The sequence below is a fragment of the Poecilia reticulata genome, chromosome 9 (assembly GCF_904066995.2).
Source record: "Poecilia reticulata chromosome 9, P_reticulata-male-v2, whole genome shotgun sequence".
Classification (NCBI taxonomy): domain Eukaryota; kingdom Metazoa; phylum Chordata; class Actinopteri; order Cyprinodontiformes; family Poeciliidae; genus Poecilia; species Poecilia reticulata.
Window position 1 is genome coordinate 18,577,818 of NC_088838.1, and position 22,679 is coordinate 18,600,496.

Sequence of the window (22,679 nt, forward strand, 5' to 3'; positions counted from 1 at the left end):
TTTTTGGTGAGGTTCACTGGTTATAAGATCTATAAGAAAACATATCCTCTGATTTTGAAAGATCTCCCTTTGAGCGTCACATGGAAACCTTTCCAAACAGTCGCCGTCCACACAGATCACAGCTCTGGCTTACTCAGCTCTTTCCTGACCAAAGCAACATCCAAATCGCTGCAGGCAACGCTCCACTCAATTGATCAGTCAGCTGCTTCAGTATACGGCTTTGGTCAGTGTTCGACAGATCAAACATCACAGGTTTTTAAAAAAAACATAACATTTATGTCTATGCTCCTTAGAATGAAAACTGTGATCAGTCGAAATCTAAATCACCAGGTCAGACTTAACAATAAATAAATGAATAATGATGATAATAAAATCTGCATCAGCCAAGAACTCATGACCGTAGATGAGGCGCGGAGGGAAGGTAGTCCAGTAAATCGAATCACTTTTTGACTCGGCCCTTTCTTCACCAGACTGGAGCAACATCGGTGCTGCATCAGCAAAATGTATTTTATCAAATGTTATTTCTCTCATTTTGATAAATTCGTTTGTACAATCAAATATTGTTAGAAGGGAGATAATTATTTTCTTTTGAAAGGAAATGTTTAACCAACTTGCTAACTGGCCAACAAACTTATAGCTGTTCTAGTACAGTCATGCTTCGCTAATTAAAGGCTGATTTTATTATCCTCCCCAGTTCTCAGAACATACTCAGATCATTTCCTATTGGCTGCTGCCCTGGAATCGGACCACGTCCCCTTCAGACAGCTACTGCATACATTCAACCAGTCTTTTTTCTGTACCTTTACTTTCACATCAGTGACTGTGTTGCTGTTTTGTGCAACTCGATTCCTCCTCATCTCTTGGCCTGTGATAGGTGGATTCCTGGTGTCATTTTCAATTCCAGGTTTGCTTTTGTTTTTGTTGGAGACCTGCTGTGCCAATCCTCAGCTGGATTGTTTTGTTGTGTGTATTTTTCTCATAGTGTGGTCATTGTGTGTCTCTCTGGAGATCTGTTTGACAACTTACAGCACCTCAGGGGTTAGAGTTTAGTGTGTGTTTGTGCTGCTTGTTACTCAATGAACTCTGGTTACCTTTGGCTGAAAATGGATGCCCAGGAATGCAAACATGGTGAGAGATTCTTCTATTCCCTTCTCTCAGTAGTACAATTTTTCTCTGTGCAGCTGGGGTTCGAAGGCGAAGTTTTCCTCAAAACTAAACGGATAAACCTAGTTATCAGATCAAAAATAAAAACCAGCATGTTATAGCCAGCACTATTAGGATTTTTCCAAGCATTATTAACTCCTGGTTAGAATCCCACTGCATTTTATTGGGTAGTTGTTCAAAACTGTTTAATTGATCCATAAAACAAAGGAAGTATATGTTCTAACAGTATTTTTATTTTTTTGTTTGAACGAGTTATGCTGTCACTATTTCAGCTGCTCCTCCTCAAACATGACTAGTGGCATGCAGTCAAACCCATGCAATGTATTTACACATTGCAAACCTTTTCACCTATTGTCATATAAAGACTATTGATTCAAATTTGTTTAATTCTGTTGGAGTTTCTGGCTTTGGAGCTGTTGTTGTTCTGCTGGTAGGTGAACCGCTGCTCCTGTTTCTAGTTTCTCAACCTGTTCTCAATCCTGGAACAGGTTTTATTCCAGGACTGTCTGATTTTCCTGTTATCCATCTTTCCATTAGCTGCGACCTTGTCCCTGCTGAAGACGAGCATTTCCAAATTGTGATGTTGCCACCACCATGTTTTGCTGTTGGGATTACAGTTGTCTCTATACATTTGCAGCACTCTGCTTGTGTATGGTCCAACATATTTTATTGTTCACATTTCTGGTTAGTTATAGATGCTGAAAATTTGATGAACTCATAAGATTTATGAGTAAATGTATACATGTTTTTTGGTGTTGGCTGTTTTTTGTTTTTTGTTTTGGGACACTCAAACAAGCTGCTGCTCAAATTTGAATTCAGTAAATGTAATGTAAACCTTCAGCTACCATATTTACTTTTTTTTTTTTGCATGTTTGTTGTGGCATTTGAGGCATAGAAGAAGCTGGATTTATATGGATGTAAAATGGGGCTTAAACTGGAGCACTGTAGTTCAGCCTTGGGCGTTTTCCTCTGTTTAACATAACAGACATGTTTTGAATTCTTTAATGGCTTGTCCCTATTTTTTATTTTTTGTAGAAAAGAAAAATGTATGATGGCTTTGTGCATCTTTATCATTTGACATCACAACTGTTTCTATTTCTGTATGTCTCCAATAAGTTTTCTGCCAGATCTCAAATAGTGAGCTTTACTTGGTACTGAAAACTGGACATTAATTTATGTATCTACAATTCAAGTTTATTCATCTCTAATGGGATGTGTCACTTCTTAATGAGGTTTTGTGCATGTTTATCAATGCCATGTGGGTACTCCATAGAAAAACGCTCCTGGGTAAAAATCTTAATACATAATTTATCATTGTTGAGCGTTTTTTTTTAATTTTTTTATATGACTTCTCCCTTCCAGATGACTCGGGAGATGAGGAGCCCACAACGCAGTCGGACCGCAGTGAGATCCAGGGTACCCTGAAGATACTTGTCAGCAAGCTTGATGACCTCAGCACTTGTAACGACCTAATCGCCAAGCATGGAGCCGCCCTGCAGCGTTCCCTCAGTGAACTGGAAGGACTGAAAGTCCCATTGGAGGGAGGGGAAAAGATCAAGGCAGTTAACGAGAGAGCCACCCTCTTCCGCATCACTTCCAATGCTATGATCAATGTAAGTACTCCAGACTTTGCAGCTAAAAGATGCACCAGCAGTACGCCTTCAGTGGTCTGTGTCCTGCATGCTGCAGAGGGATCGATGTGACAGGGATACCAGTCATCCATGATGTCCTGGGTAGTAAGTGATGAGAGATTAGATGGTCCCACAGCCACCCTGCTGCGGCCTGCATGTTTAGACAGGCACATTTACACCCCAGCAGATCAGGTTTAAGCTGCTAAAACACAACCACATCTATTGCTCCTTTAATTTAACTGGTTTTATGCAACCACACTGTCTGTTTGTCTAAGTTATGCATTTAATTGTTTTTTCAAGACACAAACGTACTTCGCTGGTTTCTTCCGTGTTTTACAACCCATAATGTTACCATAGTTTTGTTAGTGGTGGATGAGGAAGGGGTTGACGTCCCAAAGGAGCAACACTAAATATGATATGCAGTAAGGGTGACAAAAATAGCTCTAGCCCCCCAACATTTCTCAAACTCCCGACACCAGCTTGTAGAGAAATCTCAGAACCTGCTTGACTAAACGGACTGTAGCAAGCGAAGAATAATACAAGGTTTGTTCTTTTTTTTTTTTTCTTTTCTGCTTTTTTTATGTGGGTTTGGTCTGTGGATCTTAGTAATAACTGTCTACCTATCCTTCAACTTTTTATATGTATTACAAACTGAGCTGCTGTAAATGTATTTTAAATTTGCAATAGTGTCTACCTGTGAGTACAAATACTTTGAAGGGAGGTACATATTGGACTCCTCAGATACAGTGACTTGCAAATATTCGTACTCCTTGAATGTCTTCTGATGTTGTCATGTTATAAATACAAATTTGAAGTTTGTAAAATTAAATTTCACATAGCTATGAAATTATTTTTGCACATTTTTTAAATAAATAATAGTATGAAAACAAAGGCTCAATGTTTAATTCAGTTTAGTCTTCATCCAACAATAGAGAAAAGCAATGCAACCTTTATGGTGGCACCTATAATTAAGATCCAGGGAAACCAGTAGCTTTAAAAAACTATTTAGTAAAGGTTGTGTATTTTAATATCCATATATAACACTTTGGTCAAATGAGACTAAAACTGAACTTTATGGTCTTGCAAAACGATGTGTGGGATATAAAGTAAAACACAGTGTACATCACAGAGGTCACCATCATCAAGGTGGAACATAGTGGTGGCAGCATCATGCTGTGGGGTGCTTTTCTTTATAAGGGATCTAAAAGCTGGTCAGAGTTAATGTGATGAATTATTCAGCTAAATAGAGGGGGGAAAAAACAACAAACAAACAAACCTGAACATACAACATACAGCCAGAGCTGCAATAGACTGGTTTAGATCAATCAATATTTATGTGTCAGAATGGACTAGTTAAAGTCTAGATCTCCTTCTAATTGAGAAACTGAGGCAAGACTTGAAAATTGACATTCACACATGGTCGCCATGTAAAATGACCAGGCTTGAGCTAATTTACCAAGAACAATGGACAAAAACATGATTGTCCAAGTATACAAAACTCAGAGGAAGCTTTTAAGATTTTAAATCGTTAAACAAGGAAAGTTGTGTAATTTTCCTTTCACTTCATATTAATGAACTCTGTGTTTGTCAGATAAAATCAGCATAGCACACAGTATAGTCTGTTGTTGTAACGTGACACTTTCACAAAACACAAACTTGAAAAAGTTAGAGGAATGTATTACTTTTGCAAACACTTTAGAAATGTTTTCATTTTATTCTCTGCAGAATAACAGTTAGCAGTTTTACTTCTTAGCATAAAACTGTTTTCTTACGGAAATCCTCTCACCCACACTTGCTGACCTCAGGGGTGCAATGTGTTGGATCGATTGACCAATCGATTCATGTGTTAAACACAGAAAGGTTTTTATGGAACGGCTGCTTTGCGCCCAAGGACATCCTGATTAGAGAAGCAGAAAATAGCTTTCAGAGTCGACTTGATTCAGTGGAGTCTTTTGTTCAGGAGTGCTGCTTTCAAGTAATGTAGATATAAATTATGATTAGGTGATAGTCAAGCCATATTAAATTGGAGGTGCATAGCATTAAATTACGTGCTTCCATCTCAGTGATGCAGTCCTTATTTTGGGTATCGTCCTTTTGGGTTTTTTTAGAAATATGAAAACGAAATCATGCAAATTGGATTAAATTACTAATTTTAGATTAGATAATCTGTTGGAAGATAGTTGAATTTTCATTACATCATTTTGTATCCAAAGTAAAATGATAGAGTGTTTTCAAAGTTGATTGATTTTAATATATCATACAATCATCATTGCTGCAAGTACTTCACTGTACTTCTGCTCTGGGCAGAATTTTTCATTATGCGTGTATATATTTAGTTTTTTAACTACCTGGGGTATTTTAGCTCCGTCTTCTCTTTGAGGTTGTAGAGTAAAATTTCTAATGTCATGAGATTTTAAGCAAACTTATTGAATCAATGCTAAACTAATTTTAAAGCCTGAATGTTTATGAAATAAGTGGTTTTTGTTGTCTCATAAGAAAATGTAGTGAATCATAAATTGTTTTGGATTGTTCAGCATAACAACTTTTTGTTTCATTTCATAAACTAAGGATATTCCATCTTTTATTTCAGCCTGAGGAGGTTTTAATTTAGGTCAGTCAACCTTGACCTAACTTCTCATATGTGCCATTTGTGGCTCTAGTGACGGATCGTCCTCTTAGTGCATGTATGGATTTCAGAGCATGCCTCTTTGGGGTTATCATCGTTTAATCACGTAAAAGGTTAACTCAGTTTATTTTGTGTCTGCTCAGTGTAATGTTACAGTTTCAGTTCAAAGCAAATCTAATCTTTAGACAAACTGAATGAGTTATGTAAATTTCAGAGAACAGGTTCAGTTTATACTTTGTGAAATGACTTGGTTACATAAACTGGGCAATTTAATATAAGACTGATTATTATTATTGATGATGTTAAATCTTTCCTGCATCTCAATTTGCTGTGTTAGACTGATGTTACTGATTCTCTATTCTTCAACACACCACAAGTCACATGTAGTCTGTGATCGTACTGAGGAGTCAGCGTTTAAAAAGTGGAACTTTCAAACATCTTAGAGTTTGCTTTGAGTTTCATATCACGCTTCTGCCAGAGGAAGTTGATTCATACGTCACACATAGGCCTGACATTTAAGCTCAGCAATGATCTTTTGGCATTAAAACAAGATTGCTGAAGGTAAGAGGCTTATTATCATGTCCACGAGGAAACCTCATATTCTGTCTTGTCTGTCTCGTTTCTGAAATATTTGGAGATTTTTATTTAGTCTGTTCAGAAAGTATATTTCTTTTCGTTTTAAGAATTTTAGCAACAAGATCATTGTCATTTTAAAAGTTTAGTTCCATTTAGTGCAAATTAAATCTGATTTTGTTTGTCATACCTAATCTGATTTTTTATTTTTTTATATGCATCTTGTTTTTTCCTCCTTTCTATTCTTAAAAATACAAATGACAGAAAATATTTTCAGAAAATAGCTTTTATTTTTTAAGTCAAAACTAACAGAATATTTTGGATGAGAGTCTGTTGGCATAAATGTCAGTGGCAAACCATGTTCATCCTTTATGATGCTGGAAATCAACATAAAAGTTTAAATTCTAAAAAATTATGTTTTTTTCCAGGATAGTCTTAAATGTCATAAGGCTTTATTACATCAATACATTTCTTAACTCAATCAACATCCCTTCAGTGTATTGTAAAACTTTTGATTGTACGAATTTGCTGATTTTTGTACTTTTTTCAATCTCGGTGTGCATTAAAATATCTATATTTTGAGAAATATTGAGAGACAAATGAATTGTGTTTATTTTTTTTATTGTGATTCATTTTTCTTCATTCTTAATTTTACTAGGGTTTATTAGAACAACATTTTCTTTCTTTTTTTTCTAAACTCTAACACATTCCTTTTCGCATTTTACTATTAAATAACTTCCAACTACAACTAATAGATGTGTGATAAAGTTTTTCAAAACATTGTAGGCTCATGTGTTTATATTATGTCATTTCTTAGTCTTGAAGGTGGTGCCTTTTCTCCTCATTTATAAAAGTGATTAGGCTCAGCAGTTCTGCACATTCTGCAGAAATGGTAACACATTTGTGGCGTTGACCAAAAAACCCAAATGCAATCATGTGATTAGATATTCAGCTTGGCAAAAAAGAAAAACCTTGTTTCACGAGTCTGGACAAAAAGGCAGAGGTAAAATGCAACGCAGCACTTTTAGATCATTATTCTTTAGCTCTGTCCTTCTACTAAACCCTCTGTGACCGTCACAAGGCATGTCTCAGAGTATGAAGTTGACTGTAACATGTTATTCAGGTTCAATGACCTTTAGGCCTAATATGAGGAAGGCTGAGAAAATCCTGATGCAGAGCCAACAATTGCTGACATGTAATAAATATCTGATCTGAAGTAACCTCCTTCCAGCAATAAAATCAGAGCAGCAACGACGCCCCCTCTTGGCTCGGCCGGTCAATAGAAAGGCCTCTGCTGTGCCCTCAGTGGTTTTAACTGCAGCTCATCAGCACAAGCTGTTTGCTCAGAGGTGCATTCGACACAGCAAGGCCAGTCTGTAACTGCCTTCCACAAATCTAGTTCACTTATTAACAACTAGTGCTGTTAAAGAACTTTGATTACAGTGATCGTCTGTAGGGTTGTTTTGCTCTTAATTCTTACTTTGGCTAAAGGTCATTCTAGACTTTTATGATTTTTTTTAAACACATTTTTTGTTGTTTTAACTGAGAATCTGTATCCTGCACACTTTCAGAGTATCTCATACATTAGACATTTTAGCTATAGCTATGTAACCATCCCCGTGTTCATATCTCCCTAAGGCATGTCGAGACTTTTTGGACCTAGCTGAGACTCACAGCAGAAGACTGCAGCGGGCGCTGCAATACGAGCGAGAGCAGCGTACCCACCTAGAGGAGACGATCGAGCAGCTCGCCAAGCAGCACAACAGCCTTGAGCGAGCGTGGAGAGAAGCACCCACGCATGCTTCCAGCACACCCAGTGCCCCAACCACCAGTCAAAGTGAGACCAAGTGTCTTATTATTTCCTCGCGTGATTTCCTGATTTCACTGGCTAAAAGTCATGTGCAGCCCGAGGCCGGATATTACAGAGCAACCTCATGTGTAAGAAGAAAACTAAGTTGTGTCAGATGGTTTAGATTGGGAGATGGGGAAGTTAGAGGTGGTAATTACATTATCTAAAAATATTTATCCACTGGTCTGTTTATCCAAAAACTGTTAAACCAAAATGTATCTTTTAAAAAAGCTCTCAATAGTCCCGTAAACTCACATTTCTCTTGTTTTCAGATCCTCTCTATAGGTGATGGAGTATGTGTTTGCATTCCCCAAGGAAAAATGATTACTGAAAGTTGAGTTCAGGATTACCTTATCGACTTAGCAGCACTTTATAGGAAATTGTGATGCTTAAAAATACATGAATGGATATGTGATAAGCTATCATGTAACACAGATCTGCAAACATCATATATATATATATATATATATATATATATATATATATATAAAAGAATATTAAAATGAATTTGGCCCAGTGCCTGCTGTGTTCAAGCATTCAGTAGAAAATGAGAAAAAAAATTAGAAAAATTAAACCTGCCTCTACTTTTTCAGTCATTGAAAGAGGTTGCAAATGAAAACAGACCAGCAGCTTTGTTTGTCTGCGCTTTTTTCCTTTCAAGTGAAAGGAAAAAAGCGCAGATGAGGACAGAAAGTAGTCAGAAGAAAAACCAAACTATTTATATCTTTCTAGATTTCACAACTTAAATTAATATCTGTGGTACCTGTAAGCATAGATTACGAGTGTTTTTACCCTCTGGACGCAGTCTTTTCATAAACAGACTTTGTGTCAGATGCTGAACATGCAAAGCACACTCAGAAATTGCATCACTCAGGCTACTTATCCAGCAGGAACATTGGTAATTTTACTAATCTTGTTATTCCTTGATTAATCACCATGGGTATATGATTTCACGCTCGTTGCTCCTGAATTTTGCAGAATACAAATTCAGCCTTAATAAGTATTTTGAGTCTGATGTCTGTAAAGTCTGACATATTTAACTTTAACTGCAGGGAGTGAAAGGGTGAGCAAAGAAGACGCGAGTGACGAAGATGAGGATTCTGAGTACTTTGATGCCATGGACGACTCCACTGAGTTCATAACAGTGACTGCCAGTGAAAACACGCAACACAAGTCAGTCTCCATGCAGTTTTTGTCCTTGGAAAAATAAATGAATTGCATTGAAGTGACAAAAGCAAAAAAAAAAATCATATTCATAGGAGTTAGCAAAAAAATTTCTTTTTTTTTTATTTTAGGGTTATCCATTTTTTGTAAATATCCAGGGAGTTTGGAGGTTTACCAAACTCCCTACTTTACCAAACTTTAATTTGGTTTACCAAACTTTAATTTTGCCTTTATCTTCGTTCAATAAGACAAAGTTTTTGTGCCCTTTACTCTTTGATTTTGCTTTTGTTTGCTCTTTGTTATAAAGAATTAAAATGTCATTTATAGTTCTTCTCAAAAAATGAACCAGCTATTTTGTCAGAGTAGAGACAATCAGCAGTGGACAGAATCTGTCTTTTGGACAGTCTGTCTTTTTTAGGAGGATGTCTGCATGTTCTAATCCTCCACCTTCTATTCTCGGGTTCCTCCGTAGTTTCTGCAGCTGTCTCAGGGATTGACTGTGTTATGCTCAGTCTATAAGGGTGTAGCTGGATGATATATCAAAGTAAAAACCGCATACTGCCAGAACCCAAGACTTCCTAATGAAGCATTTCACTTCCACTGCCAGATCTGTGTAATTTAAGTCACCTTTCAGCTGTTGTTTTGTTGTGGTAGATTGGTGTATTCCTCTATTCCAGAAACACCATTAAGAATCTGTATATCTTTTGGAGAGCTTCGTTTCTACTCTGCAATTTCATTTATTTGCTGAGAATTTCATAGGCACTTTTATTCATTTATTTGTTTGTTCATGCAGAAAAATTTATTTTTATTTCAGGCGATCTCAGAGTAATTTAAGTGGAGCAAGCGGAGGCCAGACCAGCGACTGGAACCAGGAAGACCATGTAAGTGTTTGTCCTTCTAACAAGAATGAATAATACGTCTGACATTTGAAAATGCTGCTGACTCTTGTGCTCTCAGTATAGATCCATTTGTGGCTCTGAAGGGCTGACACTTCATTGATTTACTTGTATAACATTTACATTTGCTGTTCTCACAGAGTCTTTTACACACACACACACACACGCATACACACACACACAAACGCTTACGTGCACACACACTGCTTATTTCAGTGTTTCCTGCCATCATGTCGTCAGCCCTGTGGTGCCACAGATGTATGGTTTCATCATTGCATTACATTTTAATAAGTCAAAGATCTGTTTTTTGTTCTTTTTTTCCCAGTCTCTGTTTTAAATTTCCTCATTTGAGTCACAGTCTAGTGACGTGTTGAAAGCCCCTTCGTGGGGACTGGAACCATTTTTCTGAAACTTATGGGTCCACTCCTATTTGTTCTCTCCGTCCCAGATGTCTCCGATCTGTAATGATGTGTCAGCGAAGGGGCTGATGCGACGCAGACAACATCGGACCCATATCCCAGACAAGCCCAATTATTCCCTAAATTTATGGAGCATCATGAAGAACTGCATCGGCAAGGAGCTCTCTAAAATCCCGATGCCTGTAAGTCTGAGACATATGTTGCAATGTAAAATATTCAGACACCTTTTGTCAAAATAGAGCCACAGTCTTTAAAGTATTTCATTTAATTCTGTGTGATAGACCAACTTAAAATAGCATGCATTTGCAAAGTGGAAGGAAAATTATACATATTTTCCACAATTTCTTTTTTTTTCTTTTAATAAAATCTGAACACACTGCTACACTCACACACCAACTCCTTGGTGAAATATAAAGTGTCAGTATTATGCTGTCTGGATACTTTCCTAAGTAATGTCATAGTTGATTGGATGGATGGAGCGAAATACAGGGCTAAAGACTTGAGAGTGGACTTGAGTTTCCCCTTTCAGCAGAACAACACTAAACATACAGCCAGGCTGCATTGGGATGGTTTACTGCCAAATCATGTAATACAAAGGATCCAGTGAAGGTCTAGACCTAAATCCTAATGAGAATCCATGACAGGACTTGAAAATAGATCCTTACAGATGTTCTCCATCTGATCTGACTGAGCTTAAATTTTGAAAAGAGTGAGCAAAAATGTTTTAGACTCTTATCTGTAAAGTTGGTAGAAACATATCCTAAAAGACCCACAGCTGAAACCGTAGTAAGGTAGTCCGACAAAGTATTGGCAAAGAGGACCCGAATACAAATGCACATCATGCTTTTCTGATTTTTATTTTCAATTTCTTTTCTATAATAACAAATGTTCTACTCTATTAAGAGGCTGAATTATAACGGTGTATACTTACATTCAACATGACGCACAGTTTTGTAAAATGTAGTGAGTTTTACAAATTGTGATTCTCCGACAGGTGAACTTTAACGAGCCCCTGTCGATGCTGCAACGTCTCACCGAGGACCTGGAGTATCACGAGCTTCTAGACAAGGCGGCGCGCTGCGAGTCTTCCCTGGAGCAGATGTGCCTCGTTGCGGCCTTTTCCGTTTCCTCGTACTCCACCACCATCCACCGGACAGCCAAGCCCTTCAACCCCCTCCTGGGAGAGACCTTCGAGCTCGACCGCCTGGAGGAATTTGGCTACCGCTCACTGTGTGAGCAGGTAACAGCTACAGGAAAAAACATGTTTACACATTTCCCAAAGTGCTTACGCACATTTGACTCATAAACTGGTGTCAGGTCCTATTTTTCAAACGGGTGGATGTATTTTAAAATAGCATAAAGTGATTTCATTCTTTGTCCTTTAGCCTTTATGTCCTTGTTTCTGCTCAGGTGAGCCATCACCCGCCTGCAGCTGCACATCACGTGATTTCCCAAAGAGGCTGGACCTTGAGGCAGGAAATCACCATTGCCAGCAAGTTCCGTGGCAAATACCTCTCCGTTATGCCTCTGGGTAAGACATTTCCCTGTCCACTAAAACGGTTGTTATGGATTTGGTGAGAAACGTACAACTCAGGAATCAGACTGCACGTAGAGTTTTAGGATTAGGTAATAGAAGTGAATGTTATGTGTCAAAAAATGTTTTTTTCTTCTAGGGTTGGTTAGTAGCATTAACACAAACGATATAAACAACAGACCTGTAGAGTTTCATCTGCAAAAATAAAACCAAAGCAAAATATATTATCTATATTGCTTAGGAAGACAAAGAGGTTTGTTGGTTCAGATAAATAGAACAAAGATTTGTTTGGTTTTGAATCAGCCCAGTGATGCATCTGCCTGACTTTATTCACTTGGTGTTGGACAGCTTCTGTGTGATAAAAAGAAAAATAATGGGCATCATTTCTTGTGAAATGGATGCCATAAATATGCTGGGGTTATGTCTTACTGGATGTAGATAAAAGTGATTCTGCGCAGAGCAATAAATACTAGAAAAAAAATTTTTTGAATCACAAATCCAATCCTATAGTCTTCATTTCACCTTTTATGACAGCAGGAAGCTTAACAATGCTATTGTAGTGATTCCCTCCTGTAATATTACTTTGTCCTTTTGTGTCCCCAGGTGCCATTCACCTGCATTTCCACTCCAGTGGGAATCACTACGTGTGGCGAAAGGTCACATCCACGGTGCACAACATCATTGTGGGGAGACTGTGGATTGACCAGGTTATTGAGCTCCTCTCTTTGTGAACAAGTCGTTTCTCTGCAGTACATGACCTTCAAATCTATCCTGTTTTTTATTATTATTTTTATTATTATTTTGTAAATGTATGTAATGCAGAGTACCAAACAGTGAAACATGGATTAATTTTAAACGTTGGCTTTTATTAGCAGCCTAAAAAACATTTTTTAGAGAGCCCAGATTCACATGCATAACATTTGACTTTGGGTCCATTTCCTTTCCTTCCCCTGATTTAATTAATTTTATTTTTTATGTTTTGCTGTCTTGTAGGACATTGCTCTGCCTGTTGGTGTCTTTTTATATGTCTGCAACCTTGAAGAAAAAAAAGCATAAAGGGGAATGTGACAGGAAATATTTAAGCATTCTCGGTCTTTCTTAAGGCTTTCATTAGCCTGAATGTCTTGGACATGTGTGTTATCTTGTTTTTAATCAAGTTTTTGCTGCCATCTGCTGCTGAAAAAGATAAGTGAGCAACTTAAATATTAAACTACAAACTGTTGTCAGACAGCCCGATCAGTTAAGCAGCCAAATAAATAAAACTAGACGTGGTAACTATGATGACTTTGATAATGAGTTTTAATTTATCCATGGGTTTGCTGCTGGATCTGGGTTGTGGAGACATTTCAGACCTTTTACTTTAGTGGCCTCCCACAGCTCTTACAGGAAGCTACCTATGCCCTGTTGTATAGCTTATTCTGGGTCTGAAGTATTCAAGATTAAACATCTTGAATACTTTTTATGGGACAGACGCTTAAGCCATCTGCAGAGGAACATTGTTTCTGCTCTGAGGCCTGAATAACACTTAAGGTATTAATTATATCCTCTTTCAACAGAGTCTTTCAACAGACTCTGTTGAAAGAGGATAGTCCTGTAGTAGGTCGGCTGCCCATGTAAATGCAGCAAGCTGTTATAGGTCAGGTCTTAATTGGCCCAAAGCAGACTGGTACTGCGTACTGCTGCAGTAGCAGTTCAGTCGTTCTACACGTCTACACAGCAAGACTGAAGCTGCCAGGATTATGATCTCACCCACAGATTATGAAAACGGGCAGCCATGGAGTATGAAAAACCTGGAATCTTCCAAATAAGGAGGGGGAAAAGGAGTGTGGATATGTTTTTGAATTTCCAGACTTCATTCTTTAATTTCTTATCTAAAAGAAAACTTAGTTTTGTCTTTGACTTTTGATTCGCCTCATCAAATCTTATGTTTTAGAGTTTGAGCTACTAATAGGGATGGTCTGTCTGCACTAATCGAGCTTCACTCACCTCGGCATGCCAAATGCTAGCGGCCCATCTATCAGCAGCATGGCCTAGTTTTTGTTTACTTTAGCCGCTAGTTATTTAAACACTCCGAGGCACTAATAGACTCTGTAAAGAGCTTTGAAATCTAGATATGCAGGTCAACAGAAAAGAAAAACAATTAAACAAGAATGTGGCATCATTGCAAAAGTAATATTTCTCGTGTTTACACACCTCATGCCATTACACATAAACTTAGGTAAAAAACATAAGTAATAAAACTGGGCAGTTTTTTTTTTTTACCTTTAGACCCACATTAGACATGTATTCATGTGTCTAACTTGCATAAGAAAATGATAAAAAGGATGGCAGCATATTTAAAAACAACACATTCTCTATTGTAATTATTGCTGATGGTTAATTCAATATTTTCTTGTTAATTGAAGGGCATTACGAACACTTATGTGTGCACCATAGCATCAAGATGATTAATAGAGAAGACTGAACGGGTCCTTTAGGACTCTCTGCAATAGAGCAGAAAGTAATGCATCATGATTCATCACATTTTCAAGCTGATGATTACCCACAGAGGAAAATTTGTTGTTTAGTCATGGTGTAATTATGCGGGTGTTTTCCTCATTAATAATGTTCCTTATGTGTTCACTCAGTCGGGAGACATTGAAATCATCAATAACACCACGAAGGAGACGTGCCAGCTGAAGTTTACACCTTACAGTTATTTCTCCAGGGATGTCCCTCGAAAGGTAAAGGGTTAAAGTTACACACTTTGCTTATAGTTGTAATCGAACAGCTTCTCGCTAGAAAGCCTTTTTACATTTTGTGACGTAGCAACCACCAATCTCAATGAATGCCTCAAATTTGGAATTTATGAAAGAGTGGCAAAAAGAAACCCACAAGGTGTGTGGGAATGCTTCAGTGTGAACATGAAACTGGTCAGACTTCGGGAAAACATGGTGTTAAATACGGGCTAATCTTCCTGTTGGAGGTTGCAGACACTTAGCTGAAACACTTTCGGTTCAGATCAAAGTCTGGTCATGTGTTGTTTGTCCAGGATTTCAGATTTTATGCAAAGAAAAATGGGCAAAAATGACAGTTTTGTGCAAAGTTGGTAGAGATTACTTCTGAAGACTTGCAGCTATAGTTGCAAGTACTGACTCTGGAAGGTGCTGTATGTTCGAAGCATGTATATTGCAGCCTGGGATTCATTTTTTAACATTACATGTTAAATCAATTAAGTTTGGAGAGTATTTTTATGGCCATGGATGCTTATGTTTGGTAGAGTTATGCAGTAATCTTCTAAAGTTTCAGTAGTGTGCTTTGACATTTCTAACGATGTACATGATACCGTCTCACCCCCAGGTAACAGGTGTGGTAGCAGACGGTGAAGGCCAGGCTCATTACATCCTCTCTGGTACATGGGATGAAAAAATGGAAAGTGCTAAGATCATTCAGAGCAGCGAAGGTAGCGGATCGGAAGGAAAGCAGAAGACAGTCTATCAGACCTTACCCCCCAAACTCCTGTGGAAGAAATACCTTCTACCGTAAGCCTCTGCTCCACAAATCAGACGACTGCTAGTTATGAGTCATAGCTGTTGAGAAAAGGGTTGAGACGTCCAATCAATACTGCTGAATGTAAAACATGGCAATGTGACTCCGGCCAATTTCCTCTCACTCTGTCAGGGAAAACGCTGAGAACATGTACTACTTCTCTTCTCTGGCTCTGGTGCTGAACGAGCCGGAGGACGGGGTGGCACTGACCGACAGCCGGCTGAGACCTGACCAGAGGCTGATGGAGGAAGGCGAGTGGGACGAGGCGAACAGCGAAAAACAGAGGCTGGAAGAGAAACAGAGAGCTGTGAGACGGCGAAGGGAAGCAGAGGCCACAGATGCGCTGGATGATGGTACGTCTTATATAGCGAGGAGTTTAGTTTTCGAAGGAAGTGAGCGTTTTATTTACCAGGTTTTTCTCTTTTTTTTGGTCAAAAGACTGTTTCGATGTAAAACTTATTTTAAAATGTATAAATGAAGAGATGAAAAGTAAATGTTTGAGGGTGGATTTCTTTATTAAAATCCCTAACCCAGACCTGGAACGATTCATCTAGACTGTCCCTGTTGGACAAATGCAGGTTTTTATTCAATGTACCCATGACTTGTCTTTCTTTTCCTCCCTCTGTTGATGGTCAGAGTGTGATTATGACTCTGGTGAGTGGGGGTCGTCTTTTGTGCATCCCACACACACTCTCTCCCTCTCTCTCTCCATCATTTTGTGTGTCCTCTGTGTGCTCTGCCTCTGGATCTGCATGATACTCTTCTCATGTCGACCTCTTGAAATAACAGCTCAGGAAAACACATGACTTTTTCCTGCATACGTGTGCATTTTCATTCAGAACTGGCCTCGGATACATGCTGACTTAAACATGAGTACAGAGCCCTGCAAAAGCATTCATACCCCTTGAATCCTTTCAGATTTTGCCACATTACAACTAGAACCTGCAGTGTACTTTTAGCAATGCCTGTGCTCAGGAAGGAAGAGGATGTAAGGTTTTCTTGATTTTTTTTTTCTGTTTTTACTTTTCATTTCTTTACTCTGATACACTTGAATAAAAGTAGGAAAGCTTAAAACGAAGGAACGCACCAGACAGCTCAATGGTAAAAGTTTGCAGAGGTTTAAAGCAGCTGATTTAGATTTTAATTTGTAATAAAATGTAGAACCCATCAGTCACTTTCCACTTCAACACAAAGCACTAGTTTGTTTTGATCCACAAATAAAACCTCGCTAATGTACTTTAAAGTTGTTAAAAAAAGAAGTGGAAGAGGATTGGGACTTCTTTTGAGTAGGCAATTGATGCACAATTTAGAAAAACAAATGCTGAGCTTATTTTAGATATATTTGTCAAAAATAAAACGTACAACTCGCGCATCAAAAAGCTGCTGTTTCTCCTCCTTTCCAAGATATGCAGTGATTGTTATTTATTTATTTTTCTCTGATCTTAATTTTTTTTGTTTGACGTTTCGCTCCTTAAAATCTTCATTCAAACTTGTTGCAGCTTGGTCCACATTTGGAGCTAACCCAAATGTAGTGCACAGACACCGGTTGCTTCTCATTTAAACACATTTTTGTTTTCCTCAGTAATTATTTGCAAGTGTGCCTTTTCCTCTCTGGGATTTCTGGACAGAGTTTTTTGAAGTAAAATCTGTGCTTCGTCCTCAGGCAGAGAATATGAAAGCTACCAGCCACTGTGGTTTCACCAGAGGAGGGACTCGATCACCGGGGAGATGAACTTTGTGTACAAGGGAGGTTACTGGGAGTCGAAGGAGAGAGAGGACTGGAGCATGTGCCCTGAAATTTTTTAGCTCAGGAGCTCGTCTCGGATGACACCAACCTCACTGGACGGGGAGCCGCCCGGCCTCTGGGCTGCGGGCCGTAGAACAAAGCCGGCTTGTGAGCACCACAAGGACCTATAGGAGTGTGAGAAAGTGTGTTTCACACAATATCTGATTACACATTACCTCCAAAAGTGTTTTTGTTTATTTTGAACTTAGAAGACGGGGCGTTCCCTCAGCAGTTCTCCCTGCACAGTGCTGATTCTCTGCTGCTCCTCAAATAAACTCAGTGCACTTTTCCAGAATTCACTCCGCCACAGACTAACAGCAACTGGACAGAAATTTCACGTGAATGCAGATTCTTACTGGTGTGAAGAAATTATCAGGAGCCACAATGAAACACAACAGTGTTGAATACACACGTCAATATTTTCTCTTAAAGACAAACGTCCTCACATGTCAATCAGTAAAACCTTTAATCTCACTAATCCCAGTTAACTATGAAACCTAAAGTTAACTCCCTGATTGCATGGAGAAGATTACAATCAGGTTGATTTGCAAAACAAAAGTTTTAAAAATATTGCTAAGACCGATGATATGCTATACACTGAACTACTGAACAGAGTTTAAAACGCAGATCAGACAGCTCAAGTGCAATTATAGGAAAATCATTAGAGAGGAAAACTGAATTTTGAAGTAGTTTTTAAAATATGAATGCCAGGCTGCCAAAAAAAAAAACTCTACTACAATATATTAAATAAGTAAATAAGTGAAAGTAGTGAGTTAGTCAGATTTTGTACAAATAGATTTTTTATTTCATTAATTTGATATATCACATGCCAGAAAGCTATTTTATTTGAAGTGGAAGTTGGTGTTTCTCTTAACTCATGACTATAGAGATGCAGTTTTTGTTTTTAGAAGACCCTTCATGTAGTCAGAGAAAAATTACATTTAATGGATACTTTATATAAATATTTTCAATTAAAGATGCCTCTTTGATCCGTCATCCAAAGATCCTTCAGATATTTTCCCATTTCTGATTGTGATTAGCTAAATTATATAGGAGTGGTGGAAACATTTAGGTGGCACGCAGTACGTTCTACATTAGTGCCACATCAAAAATATTTATTTCACATTTACTGAACTCTTCATTAAGACCTTTGAAAGCACTTTTCGCTGTGCTTGACTGGAACTGTGCTTCTCAACTCGTGAGTCGAGAGCCGTGGCGGCTGGAGAATAATGTAGAAAACAATAGATTAAATGTTTTTACATATTGGAGTTGAAACTGTTTGCAGTCACCTTCACCGATGTTATGTCACTAAATGAGGGCCGGTCACTTCACCTCTTTGCCAATTCTTATCTTTGAAGCTTTTATGGTTTAATTTATTCTGCTGAAGGATATTTTGCACCAAGCATGTTTCAGTTTCTACCCACCTGGAGAGCGTTTCACACCTGCTTTGATGACAAATGGTTTAAAGTCATTTCTGTCATAAACAGACATGACTTTATTGTAGAAATAATATATTGCTTCTACAAGATATTGTTGTAGAAATAATGCATTGCTCAGGGCCTCCTGAGGTCCCAATCCGCCATATTTTATCAGCTTAATGGCCGACATTAAAACAATATGAATAGAAAAGGGGTTTAATTTCAAACTCTGTACATATACAATCATACATGGGAGCTGACCATTTTATAACTATCTCCATAATTTATTATTATACCCAATAATCAAAACAAAAATAGGAAGCTGGTTAGAGTGTATTTTTTTACAAGTTATGAAGGAATGTCATGACTTGGTGTAGGTAAACATGCAGATTTGAATTGACGAAGTTGTGAATTAACCTGTAACTTCCTGAATAGATTTTAATTGTCGGATTTAAACAGAGGGTGCAACTCGAGGGTTTATCTGATCATAGAATCAAAAACTCCTCATTTTTGCATTTTTTTTCCCTCATTGACCATTTTCACTTGTGCCAACAATCGCAGGCATCGACCACGGTGTCGAAACTCAAAAAGGTTGCGAACCGCTGGAGTGCTGATGGCCTGAATTGATGTTTAGAAATCTCGCCTCTGTGCATGTTTTACCTCTACCTTGTTTTCTGATGCTCAGACACAGCCACGCCCCTCTGTGACCCCTTGGTGATTGTACAAAAAAAATCTGCACCTTATCACTGACTGATCGTTCAGCCTGCGACTTGTTGGTGTTTCTTACTCGAATCCCACCAACTCTTCCATCAGCAGTGGCTCTGAGGTTGGAGGGAATCCCGCCCGTGTGTGAGCCTGGAGCGATTTGCGTTGCGGAGGGGGGGGAGGGATTCAGCTGACAGGCGGGTAAAGATGGTTGCAGAGGCAGACGGGGCTGGTTCCTGTTGCACTCCACTGTGCGGTCGGCTGCAGCCGCAGAGGACTGCCTCAGCTGCTGCTGCTGCTTCGACACCAAATCATAACTCCATCACTGTTCGCAAACATGCTGATCTGGGATCAGCACACAAAGATACAGAGTCTTTTTGCCTTTAACTGACTGAATAAGGGAACGAGTCCCCTGACCTGTGCACTACGAGTCTATGGTGACAAGAGTTAAAAAACAAAAAAAAAGAGTTAGTATTTTTTTGTAATTATTGTTAGGAATGTAGAAATCATGGCTGGAGGTAATTGTACCTACCGTCTAGTCAATTTGTGTGAATATTTTGTCATAATATTGTAAAAATGATGAATAGTTCTACTAAACTATGTGTGGAGTATCTGTACAGAAATTACAGAGAGCCTGAAGGATTTATTGTCACTTTTAACTTCTAACCTGAACTGATTCTGTCTGAGTTAACCTTGAGAAACGTGTAATATGGCCAAAAAACTGTCTTATCACAATAAAATGTGCTTTTGATAGAGTCCTTAAGGCTCACATGTTAGAAATGTTTTCCTCTGATGTGATGATGTGGAGAAAATAATATCCTTCCCATTTGTCCGGATTGATTGAAGAAGATTTTTGGTTTGAGAATACAAGATCATAAAATGACTAATTCTGTGAGCTTATTTAATAATAGCTTCATGATTTGACAATAATGAATCAAAGTCCTTCCAATGACCATTCTCTCATAATTTAATTGTGTACACAGCTCTGGAAAAAAATACCACTACAAAATTATCAGTTTCTATGATTTTATTTTTTATAGGTTTATGTTTGAGTAAAATTAACATTGTTCATTTATTCTATGAACTACTGACGTGTCAGAAATTACAAGCAGAAATGTAGTATTTATTTGCAGAAAATGAGAAATGATGCAGTGCTTTCAGACTTCAAATAATGCAAAGAAAACAAGTTCATATTCATTTAGAAACTACAATACTGATGTTTTAACTCAGGAAGAGTTCAGAAGTCAATATTTGGTGGAATAACCAGGAGATTTTCAGTCTGGTTCAGTGCAGTGGGCTCTTATTTTTTCCAGTACTGTATATTCATATACATATACATAAATAATGAACATGACACACACTCAAGAGGCCAAACCATAAGATTTCAAAGAAAGGCGACACCCAGCTGAGTTTCAATGCCTCCACCAGCCCTTCCACCCAGAGGCGAAAGAGGCTCAGATGAGGCCATGGCAGCAGGTTGATTACCCGTAAGCAGCTTTTGGGTCCGACTGACTGCAGTGGTTCCCCTGGACTCCAACATGGGACCACAAGAAAACCCGGTGCCACATGGAAATACACAATCAGACCTCTACTAATCTGCCCACCAACAGCAGGAACAAAACCCCAGGATAAACCCAGAATGACATCCAGGCAGTGGTGGAGAAAGTACTCAAAAAATTTACTTAAGTAAAAGTACAAATACACAGACAAAAATGTACTTAAGTAAAAGTCAAAGTACCACATTAACATTTTACTTAAGTAAAACTAAAAAAGTACTGGCTTTTAAAAATACTTAAGTATTAAAAGTAAAATACTTGCTGAATGCATTGCCTAATCACTAATATCATTAAGTGAACCGATCGTATTTAATTTTAATACATCAATAATGTGCCATTTTAATGAACAAAGCCACAGATAAAGCATGTTTTTATTGAGTTTATTCTGTAACATAGTTTAGACTTGGATATGTGATTCTATGCATCATAATTTCAGGGATGGAAACATCTCGTCTCCTGTCCTAACATAACATGAACTTCACTTTTTTTGCCACACATTTATTTTGAAAGAAATCCAACTGGCAGAAGAGGACGTGGAACCAAGGAGCCTCGTAGCAGAGTTGTAGTCTAGACCACCGAACCCAAGACCAAATCAAAACCAGCACCCCGTGCTACATGACAATAAAATTAACTGCACCTATCAAAACTGCTTCTCAAATTGATCTGAAAGATTCACTTTCCCATAAAAACACCTAGATATTAAATACTTAGAGCTGAAATAAATTTAACCAGTGACAATTCAAACTCTTCTTCATTCTGTTTTGCGTTCATCTCTGTGCCACAATACACAGAGGTCTCCTGCCACCCCTAAAAAAATAACGCCCTGGGCGGTTGCCCATATTGCCAATGTCAGAAATAATAATTGTCTGCACCATTAAACATAGCAATTAACAACACTCAACTATGAACACTGTCCAAGGCCCAATAAGCAAGAAGTAACCAAGCAGGAGGAGCACCGTGACTGTTCTCATCCTCCCTCCTGCTGCAACGTCTGCCACCATGACAGGTGACAAAAACAAAGAGCAAAGAGCATGCTCTGTGTTCTTATGTTGTTTTATTTATTCACCAATTAAATATAAAGATATTTTAATGAAATAAAATAGCTACTGCAGTGTACGCAGAGCATTACAAGAACAAAGAACGGCTCTCAGTGAGGCTTCAGCACTATAGGACTTAGTCAAGATCCGTCCAGAAGAATCGGATCGTCCATGAACGTCATATCACTATATTGCACTTTGGTACCAATGTTGTCCCATATATGCAACACCTCAGTCAACACCTCCACACAGTAATTCAGCGCATGAGTGACAACTTTTTTTCATCGCAGATGCAACATGTGTGTCAGTACAGCTAGCTTTGCTAGCATCACGTCCACAGACCTTACCTTTCTTTAAGCTTCCCTTCCAAGTGACGTTAAAAGTTGGACGAAGTCCCCACCGTCTGTGAAAGCGAAGCGCTGCTGATTTTACATGTCGCCATATCTTATGATTTATGCAGCGCTATTATATTAATGACGCTCAGAGGAAACCACTGCGCATGTCTTGGAGCTCCGCGTGCGAGTAAAGGTGGAGCCGATGGGTGACAACAGACACTAAGTCATGTTATTGCTCGGATTTCACGGCGCCACCTTAAATCCCTGAACTTCACATTTTAACGGACAAAAAGAGCAAGAGACTTGGATGTAACGAGTAACGCGACACTTTTGTAGAAATGTAGTGAAGTAGAAAGTACAGATACTTACTGTAAAATGTAGTGGAGTAAAAGTAGAAAGTATCCATTATTAAATCTACTTAAGTAAAGTACAGATACACGAAAACTGTACTTAAGTAC

At 38.4% G+C, this 22,679-nt stretch overlaps 1 protein-coding gene across 5 annotated transcripts in view; it reads left to right on the forward strand.

Moving 5' to 3' along the window:
- Positions 1-20,176, forward strand: part of osbp2b (oxysterol binding protein 2b) — a 47,352-nt gene extending 27,176 nt beyond the window's left edge. For 3 of the 5 annotated variants that reach the window (XM_081610662.1, XM_081610663.1, XM_017306864.2), the window contains 13 exons: positions 2,527-2,777; positions 7,633-7,831; positions 8,896-9,016; positions 9,822-9,888; positions 10,352-10,504; positions 11,317-11,562; positions 11,733-11,853; positions 12,460-12,563; positions 14,484-14,579; positions 15,196-15,377; positions 15,517-15,737; positions 16,021-16,038; positions 17,048-20,176. In XM_081610662.1, coding sequence (XP_081466788.1) covers positions 2,527-2,777; positions 7,633-7,831; positions 8,896-9,016; positions 9,822-9,888; positions 10,352-10,504; positions 11,317-11,562; positions 11,733-11,853; positions 12,460-12,563; positions 14,484-14,579; positions 15,196-15,377; positions 15,517-15,737; positions 16,021-16,038; positions 17,048-17,190 — 1,922 coding nt within the window. In that variant the 3' untranslated portion in view covers positions 17,191-20,176. The remainder of the gene's footprint in view (positions 1-2,526; positions 2,778-7,632; positions 7,832-8,895; positions 9,017-9,821; positions 9,889-10,351; positions 10,505-11,316; positions 11,563-11,732; positions 11,854-12,459; positions 12,564-14,483; positions 14,580-15,195; positions 15,378-15,516; positions 15,738-16,020; positions 16,039-17,047) is intronic. The other 2 variants (XM_008418633.3, XM_008418634.3) reach the window with 1 other exon arrangement.
- Positions 20,177-22,679: the final 2,503 nt, after the last annotated feature.